Below are 9,264 nucleotides of genomic sequence, written 5' to 3' on the forward strand. Positions count from 1 at the left end.
TGTATTATCTTCATCCTCTTCCACTTCATACTCCTTCATCAAATCATATAGACAGTTTCTAATCTTAGTAACACTCTCTGTACACTCTTCATGTGAGTGACCAGTGAGGGTTTCAATGAACCCAAGGAGGAAGTCGGTCTTAAACCGGGGATCTAAAATGGTGGCCAATCCCATTGGTCCTTGAATCTCCTTCCAATACTTATTAAACTTCTCATTCATTTCAAACGACATTTTCTCTATAATGGGATTGCCACAAAAACTCCATTTTCTGATTTGCTCTTTAGCCTCACAGATTTTAAGAAGATGAATATTGGCTGTGACATAATTTGTCCCAGAAAATAATGCTGTAATATCATTAAACAATTTGAGTCTACCAACTACCTCTCTACAAAAATCCCATTCTTCCTCAGTAGGTGCACAATCATACAACTTGTCAACAATTGATGCACGACTAAAAACAGCTTTGTAAGGCATTGCAATGCTAAGCATCTTGAAGGTAGAGTTCCACCTAGTCTTGCAATCAAGGCCTAACTTGTGTTCCAATTTTACTTTGACATGTTTAGCAATTTCTTCAAATTTCTCTATTCTTTTAGGTGTGGCTGTCCAATAGGCAACACTCTCACGAATTTTTCAATTGAATCCTTTATCACCTCTAAACCATCCCTCATAATCAAGTTTAGAATATGGGCAGCACAACGCATATGCAACAGTTTTCATCCAACATTAGCTTTGATTTGCCTATCTTCTTGACAAGTTCAGGGATTACCTTATCATTAGTGCTACAGTTATCAAGAGTCAAAGTTGAGATCTTTTCATCTAAGTTCCACTCCACCAATGCTTCATAGAGCACTTCACTGATAACTTCAGCTGTGTGTGAAGCTGGGACATAGATAAACCTAGAAATACATGTCAACAACAATATTTTATCAAGGCAATAAACTGAATATGATGGCAGCAAGAAATAAAATCAATTTTTGATGGAATACCTCATGATAATGTCTCTAAGTGCCCATGAATCATCAATGAAATGAGCTGTAATAGCCATGTACCCTCTTCTTTGGTTATCCGAGGTCCACAAGTCAGTAGTAAAAGCGACTCTTGACTTAGTTCCAGCCATGTAGGATAGTGCCTTTTTCTTTTCTTCCACATATGTATTCATAATATCCTTCCTAAAAATTATAGCAAGAAAAGGTAAAAAATTTAGAATAAAACTTTAGTGCAAACACACACAACAAAGACAGCTAGATAGTGCCAAATATTACCTAATAGTGTTTCTAGTCATCATCTTGAATAATGGCTGTAGTGCACTCACAAACCTTCGAAAGCCAGCATGGTCAACAATACATAAAGGATACTCATGCAGCACAATCATGGCAGCAAGCTCCTTCCTAGCAACTTCTGGATCAAATGTGTAATTCTCCACTGATATTTTCCCTCCTTCTTTGGAACCGAACCTCAAGGCTGATTGTTCATGTGGCTTCTGCTGACCCTTCAGTTTGATCTTTTTAAGTGTGTAGATTTTCAAATGATCATGTAGATGCCTTGTGCCATTTGTGCTTTTCCCTCCAAGCTGCTTGTGGCAATGAAGGCATTGAGCCTTCACAGTACCACATACTTTGGCCTTTTTGAAATCATTCCAAACAACAGAAGTCAGCTTCCTCTTAGTGCCAAAGTCCATGTCTTTGGGTTCATCGTCATCAATTTGTATCGGCTCAGAATCATTAACAGATTCAGTTTGTGGTGGAAGTGATTGTGAATCTTATTGGCTGCTACTCCTGCTGCCTTGAGTTGCGTTCATAGTGAATCTGACAATTAACAAATAAATATGAATGAAATCTACGACTATATATGAAATATGCAAACATAAATAAAATACACCAAAACATGTTGCAATAATCTGAACCTCAGAGCATAGAATATAAATATGAACATTGTAGCATACTATGTAAATCGTTACACACACATACATTCAATAATAATATGAAGTTTTAACTAAATGATTCAGAACCATGGATTTTAGTTGCATTCATTCATAAATCATAAGCATGGAATATAGTTTACACATGCAAAAATGTTAATATAAACAAGCTAATAAGAGAAGAAGGTTAGCGAGATTAAAACCGACCCCATGGATTTTAGTAGCCGATGGCCACCGTCGATTGATGCTTCTGGAGTGGTCGGAGCAGGAGCTCCTTCAATTGCAAGACGGCTTGTCGTCTTGGTCATGGACTTTTTCATTTGAGGCTTTGGAGGTCGTCCCTTTGCAGTTGCAGAAGCGACAATGGCTACAGCAGGCGCTAACATGGCGGATCTAGTAGCCGGCATAGCATTTGGTGGCCAATCCAAATCCATGGCGTCCCTTCGCGAGGACCGTCGGACGTGGGTTAGTGAGTGAACGAGAACGACGCAGGCACGCAGCCATAGCCCATACCCCGCCCATGCCCGATAGGAAAAATCTCGAGGGAGGACTAAGACACGGTTGTGCAAAGTGCAGGAGTGCAGGCTACATGGACATGGAGTCTTAGTTTCTCACCTTACTTCATCACCGTCCGAGCTTGGAGGCGGGGAGGGCGAAGCCATGGTGGCCGGCGGTGAAGGATGTGCGGATGCGTCTCCCGTGATGCTCTGCAGGTGGCGCGGCCCTAGTGGTGTGGATCTGAGTATCCGACGGTGAGCTGCTTCGGTGACTGCAAGTGGTCGATGGATTGGAGTGGCTACTGGAGGTGGATGGTGGACTAGTGGAGTGGCCGCAGCGACGGCGCCGGGTCTACGAGTCGCGATAGGGAATTAGGGATTAGGGAGCGGCAGGCAGTAGCGGCGGCTGGGGGACGGGGGAGGGGATTGGGAGTCTGGAAAGAATGGAAATGATAAGGTTAGGGTTAGAAATTGTCTTATATACGTACAGATAAATTGAACCTTCTTAGATGGGCCTTAAACATTTTGGGCCCCCACGGAGAACAGAGACGGGGGCATGTATACCATCCCCGCCCCTATCATACCCTATGAGAATGATTTTTCTTTATTTAATTTTCTAGGAGGATAAGATTTGTACCATCCCATTCTCAGATAGGTGAATTTCCGGCGGGTAATCTGGGAAGGGCCCGTTGACATCGACACATCGGAGTGATATCTCCAAACTGACCCCTCCAGACTTCTCTGCCAACCAAACAGCACACCCTGCCCGCCGCTCATCCTCGGCTTAAAAATCCCGGGATCCTGCACCGCCGCACCGTAGCCCGTGGTGGGGTGGATTGGATCCATCCACACGATCTTTACCCAAATCTACTCCTCTCCGTTGGTCGGAACCGGAACAAGAGGCCCCCTCTACCTCGGACGGCAGCGAGGCACCAGCACCTCCGCCGCCCGCCCCGGTGACGGCGAGCATTGTCCGCTCTCCGCTGCCGCGCCGCCTTTCCGCCGACGGGTTAGCTTCCCAGCCCCCCCGCCCCCCCCCCCCCCCCAAATCGATTGCCCGTTGTTGGCCTTGCAGAATCGTTTCTCTGCCGTGAGTACAAACAGAGACCCAAACCGTTCTTGATTTCTTCCTCCCCGATCCGTCCAGTTCACTGACGATTCCTTGGCTTGGCTGAGCGCGAATGCAGATAAACAGTTCCCAAATTTCTTCGGTTCTGACGACGTATTTGCCTCCGTCTTGTCCTAATCTTTGAAATCCGTTTGTTCTCTGCTGTGCATTGCTGCCAGCCTGCCACCAGCCCATCCCACCCCGCTCGCCCAGTCCCCATCACTCTTTCGGTTACTTGCTTTGCCGAAACTTTTCTCTCTCTCCTTTCTTGTGGGCAAAAGGAGAAGAGACATCCTTTTCATCTGTCCACGTACTACTAGTACTTGCCTATATTCGGCGTGGTTGAGAATCTTGAAGAAACGTGTGGAGGACTCTGGTGTGGTCTCTCTGACAGAGAGCAATTACTGCAGGTGCATTTGATTTGATCCGTCCCGGCCGCCTACACTACACGATGTCCAAGTTGGGAGCAGCTGGATCTTGCTTCTGGCCTCGGAGGGAAGATCGACAAGGAGGAAGTCAAGTCGGCTGTCGATGAGTACGTTCCTGGATCTGCCCAGCTTCCTTTGCGGTTGCGGGTGGCATGTCTCTGTTCTATTGGATATTGCAGAGCTCCTGACGATGTTTATGAATAACAAAGAGGAGTTTACTCATCCATAAATAATTGCAAATTGCTTTTGTGCACTGCAGATTTGGTTTTGAGGCATCCTTTGTGTATTTGTACTTTACTTTTCTTTACTTCTGTTGGTAGCATCATCTTTTAGAGTATTTTCTTCCGTTAGGATCTTGATTAGCTGAAATTTGTATTTTGTTTTTTTTTCTTACCTCATAGGCTCATATTGCTTTTTTACAGCAGCCAATTATTTGTTACTGCGTTTTGTTTTTCACCCAAATGTTTTTGTACTAGTTAGCGTAACCTTTCAGGATGTAATATATCCAATAATTCAACTGTCCGGTCCCTTTTTCTTTAGCTGAGGGCTTTTAAAATCCTGTACTTTGTGTCACGGGTCCTGTACTTAGTTCTTCATATGTGCAGATTTGTTTACTATTCCCTTCATTGTTGGGTAGACAAAAATGTCAGCATCTGATGGTATGTCTCTATTTGCCTTGTTATTGAGCCACCAGTGTGCGCGGCCGAATTTGCACGCACTGGTAGCTACAGTAACTTATTTGTTTTTTATTTTGGTAATAATTTGTCCAAACAATTTACCAATTAAGGCTTAAAACGTTCGTCTCGCAAAGTACAAATCACCAAACGGTCAATTAGTTTTTAATTTCGTCTAATTTAGTACTCCATCATGTAGACGTAAATTGATGTGACGGGAATCTTCCTTTTTGCTAGGGTCAAATTCTGGAATTTGCGAGGTCCATGGTACTGCAGGCCCCGTTTAGTTCCGAAAATTTTTGGCTTTTGGCTACTATAGCATTTTCGTTTGTATTTGGTAAAAATTGTTCAATTATGGACTATTTAGGCTTAAAAGATTCGTCTCACGATTTCTCGGCTAACTGTGTAATTAGTTTTTTTTTTCGTCTACATTTAATACTCCATGCATTGTGCCGCAAGATTTGATGTGACGGAAAATCTTGAAAATTTTTGGTTTTTGGCTTGCATCTAAACGGGCCTGAACTGTATACTGTTTGTCAGAACATTATTGACAGCTTCTGGTTCATTTATTAGCTCACAATAGTCCACCATGTGCCAGGTTTTAACCTGTCCTTTCATATAGTACATGCCATTAAGGAGCTACCAAGATATTCATTTTTTCTCCTTTGCATCAAACATACTGTTCAAATGGCTAAATGGAACTAGCATCCTGGTTCAAGGATGTTTATGTTCTTTCCCTTTTCAAGAGACACTCGTCCATTTGTAGAGAGATTGGGAAAACACTGTGATTTACAAGATCGCTGCAGGTTCTCATTATGAGGAGAAATCCTGGACATATACCGTGAATCTGCTAGACAATCTCTTATGTCATTCATCCTTAGTTATCTTTATTTTTACTTTAATATTTATTACAGGTATGAGAAATATCATGGATACTATGGAGGGAAGGAGGAAGCAAGAAAGTCCAACTATACTGATATGGTAATATAACCTTTTGAAGAGAGAATTTTATGCTGTGTGTAAATTTGATGCCCCTTATTCGAGCTGTACTATGAATCTCTAGTTAGCTGCAGTTGGTGCAATCTAAGGTTTCTCAGCTTGCAATTCTACTTGACTAGATTTCCTTGAGAATATATTATTAGAAAAATAGTTAAAAGTCGGGCAGAAGTACATCTTTAGTATAACAGATCAGTGGTGCTGAAACATGTTTTTTTGCTGTGCATAGCCTCATGATGAATCTTACCATCATTGGAGTTGAGGCTATTTGCTTCTTGGCATTTTTACATACTTGAGATAAGATATATATCAGAAGCTGACATTTCCCTGATTTTTCAGGTTAATAAATACTATGATCTCGCCACTAGCTTCTACGAGTATGGTTGGGGTGAATCATTCCACTTTGCTCACAGGTGAGGACTCCCTTGCATAAAGAGTAAATTGTTGGTCTTCATTTGTCAGGACAAAAGAAATGTTTAGTGCCTATTCCAAATAAACTAGAGAGTTAACATAGTGTTATATACTTATACTTATTTATGGCCTTTGGTAATTGAACTATGCTTATTATGTTAGATGGAATGGAGAATCCTTACGCGAAAGCATCAAGCGACATGAGCATTTTCTTGCCCTGCAACTTGGTTTGAAACCTGGAATGAAGGTCAGTTTCCCTGTTAAAATTTAATTTACAATGGTTCTTGTTGCTCTTCACTAACAAGAGGTGTGCCTTTTCATTTATCAACTGCAGGTTTTAGATGTGGGCTGTGGAATAGGTGGTCCGCTGAGAGAAATTGCAAGATTTAGGTTTGATTCTTTGGAGCCAAAGATCTTTAATGCTTGTGAATTGTGATGTCCTCGACTGTAACTTTTTAACATGTGTGGCCAACGTGTTAGGGTTGATTAATCATTTTCACTTACTCCCTCTGATTCGAAATGTAGGTCGTTTTAGCCTTTCAGGATACTATCTGTTCAATTGTTTTTTTAACTTGGACCATCAGTATGTAACACATGGTTACCACATTCATCATGATGAAAATTTTGTTATATATATTTTTGACTATTCAAAATGGTATATTTTACAAAGTGTCATGTTAGAGGCCGTGTAAATGTCCTAAACAACCTACACTTGAAATCAGAGGTAGTAAAAGTTAGCACTTATGGTGAATTTGCTTTGGATGGACAGTGCTTTCTCTTGGTCTTTATTTAAGCACTTCCTTCTTTCATTTCAGTATCGATCCCTTTTCTGCTAAAACCCACAGCCAACTGAATCATGCAATGGTTTTCGTGCAGCTCAACGTCAGTTACCGGATTGAATAACAATGAGTACCAGATAACCAGGGGAAAGGTTATTCGAAACCACACAACACCTTTCACTGTTACAGTACTTATCATGTTGCTCATATGCTAACATGACGTTTCAACATTCAGGAGCTCAATCGTTTAGCAGGAATTAGTGGAACCTGTGATTTTGTCAAGGTACAGTTAGCCTATCCACTAGCGCATTTCTTCCTTTCTTTAGCTCTTGCTACTCTTTCAGTTACCTTTGGTGTTAACCAATTATCCTTTGCAGTTGCATTTGTGTTGAAAACAATAATGTTATTAGCCTATTTAGAGCAAATTTTGTTACACAAATAGCTCTATGCATTTGCAATGCTGTATAAATAAGTTGCAAAGTTGATGTTTTTCGATGGAGCTTAGAATATTGTCCACGTTTTGCCATATCATAAATGCAGACTTTGTGAAGATGCCATTCTTTTTAACATAAGTTCGATGCCTGTAGATGGAGTTCTTTGAATTAATTGTTAAGCTAAAGGGCAACACTTGTGTGTCTGTAATGCAGGCAGACTTCATGAAGATGCCGTTCGATGACAACACTTTCGATGCTGTTTATGCCATTGAGGCGACATGTCATGCACCTGATCCAGTAAGATTTCAATTTTTTAAATTGTCACTTCTTTACTGAGATTTATCAATGATTTTTGTTTCCTCTTGTAATGGAAAATTAAACTGCTACTTTTCTTGCAAAGGTTGGTTGCTATAAGGAGATATATCGTGTGTTGAAGCCTGGTCAGTGCTTTGTCGTGTATGAGTGGTGCATTACTGACCACTATGATCCTAACAATGCGACCCACAAAAGGATCAAGGATGAAATCGAGCTTGGCAATGGCCTGCCAGATATCAGAAGCACTCGGCAATGTCTTCAGGCAGTAAAAGATGCTGGGTTTGAGGTAAGATAGATAGCATGCTTTCCTCTGTTTTCTGATCATGTTCTGCTACAGTCCACCTGGGGGTCAATGCACCATTGACAAAGCAGTATACACTACTGTTATTTATTTCTGCTTGATATGATGTGGTTTCATGGCTTAGCCGGTGTGTGTAGATGTGTAAGTCTTTTTTCATCATGCAGGTTGTTTGGGATAAGGATCTTGCTGAAGATTCCCCTTTACCTTGGTACTTGCCCTTGGATCCAAGCCGATTTTCCCTTAGTAGCTTCCGTTTGACTTCCGTGGGACGCATGATTACTCGCACAATGGTGAGGCCAATAAATAGTTTGTTTATTTTTTTTCAGATACTTCATTTGTTAGTTGTGCTATCAAATTTGTTCCGCACAATCAAATCAGTTGCCATTCTCTATCACAGGATGAGAACCGACAATTAGGGGATAGTAATAAAAGCTTTATGATTTGGCACTGAGTCTGTTTTCGATATTGTTCAGGTCAAGGCCTTGGAATACGTTGGTGTTGCACCACAGGGCAGTGAGAGAGTCTCTAATTTCCTAGAGAAGGCTGCAGAAGGTCTTGTAGAGGGTGGAAAGTAAGTCTGTTTTTTCTGAGCTAGAAAGAAGGATCACATAGCTAAAATTTCAGTAACTCCAGTACTATCCTCTACTTCTCCGTTGAATCTTTCCTCGTGTTTGCTTACTGTTGTATAAACAACTACAGGAAGGAGATCTTCACGCCAATGTACTTCTTTCTTGTTCGGAAGCCTCTTTCGGAATGAGCTCTTGGATCAGTTTTCAGGTAGCAGTAGATTTTGTAAGCTCTTCCCAAATCCATATCTTCCTCGTCCCGTGACCAGTTTCTAAGTTGTAGTGTTGCGGATTTTCAGGGCGAAAGCAAGGAAGCATTTCGAAGAAGCCGAGGGGGAACCTGCAATCAAGAAAATATGTAGTTCTTCAGTGTAGGAAGAAAATAAACGAACAGTGTAGTAACTGTTAAGCTGTGTGTTTGTTCAGCTATTTTTTTTGCTTGAGGTTCGAGTCCAGTATTTGTTTGTTGTTTCTAGAGGGTTTGGCTGTCCTTTCGTGAACAAAGCTGTCCTTTCGTGAACAAACAATGTGAAATCCTTTTCGTCATAAGCTCTCAGTAGCATAAATAAGACAGTTTGTATAAGAGTACTCCATGGATACAGTAAATGTTCCTAGAAATGATGGCGGGGGCAATTCTCCTATATGAAGGAGGCGGGGCAATTCTCTCTCTCTCTAAAAAAAAAAAGTCAGCGGGCGGCCCACTCAGAATGAAGGAGGCAGGTGTCGGCAAAATCATCCGGTCCGCCTAGCAGACTGTGGATCCAAGCCCATCGCCGCTCAACACCCTCGTCTCACCGCCGTGGCCCGTGTGCACTGCGCATAGGCCCGCGCACATTT

At 41.8% G+C, this 9,264-nt stretch overlaps 1 protein-coding gene across 3 annotated transcripts; it reads left to right on the forward strand.

Annotated features, from left to right (window-relative positions):
- Positions 1-3,165: 3,165 nt before the first annotated feature.
- Positions 3,166-9,010, forward strand: LOC136549565 (cycloartenol-C-24-methyltransferase 1-like). 3 transcript variants are annotated; one of them, XM_066540877.1, is made up of 14 exons: positions 3,166-3,424; positions 3,934-4,058; positions 5,540-5,606; positions 5,961-6,034; positions 6,195-6,279; positions 6,367-6,422; positions 6,909-6,963; positions 7,047-7,094; positions 7,459-7,542; positions 7,646-7,846; positions 8,026-8,151; positions 8,335-8,432; positions 8,561-8,641; positions 8,727-9,010. In XM_066540877.1, exons 3-13 carry the CDS (start codon positions 5,604-5,606, stop codon positions 8,616-8,618), a joined length of 888 nt encoding a protein of 295 aa, XP_066396974.1. In that variant the 5' UTR covers positions 3,166-3,424; positions 3,934-4,058; positions 5,540-5,603; the 3' UTR covers positions 8,619-8,641; positions 8,727-9,010. The 3 variants fall into 3 exon arrangements, with proteins under 3 accessions (XP_066396974.1, XP_066396972.1, XP_066396973.1); XM_066540875.1 differs by having other exon boundaries at positions 3,167-3,424; positions 8,561-8,638; XM_066540876.1 differs by lacking the exon at positions 3,166-3,424 and having other exon boundaries at positions 3,482-4,058; positions 8,561-8,638.
- Positions 9,011-9,264: the final 254 nt, after the last annotated feature.

Source organism: Miscanthus floridulus, chromosome 4 (assembly GCF_019320115.1).
Source record: "Miscanthus floridulus cultivar M001 chromosome 4, ASM1932011v1, whole genome shotgun sequence".
Classification (NCBI taxonomy): Eukaryota; Viridiplantae; Streptophyta; class Magnoliopsida; order Poales; family Poaceae; genus Miscanthus; species Miscanthus floridulus.

What these genes read in the sequence shown, in the direction of transcription:
- LOC136549565 (XM_066540877.1), top strand. An exon ending in TAAAAGATGCTGGGTTTGAG is followed by an intron (nt 7,847 to 8,025) that starts GTAAGATAGATA and finishes TTCATCATGCAG; the next exon opens with GTTGTTTGGGATAAGGATCT. An exon ending in GCATGATTACTCGCACAATG is followed by an intron (nt 8,152 to 8,334) that starts GTGAGGCCAATA and finishes GATATTGTTCAG; the next exon opens with GTCAAGGCCTTGGAATACGT.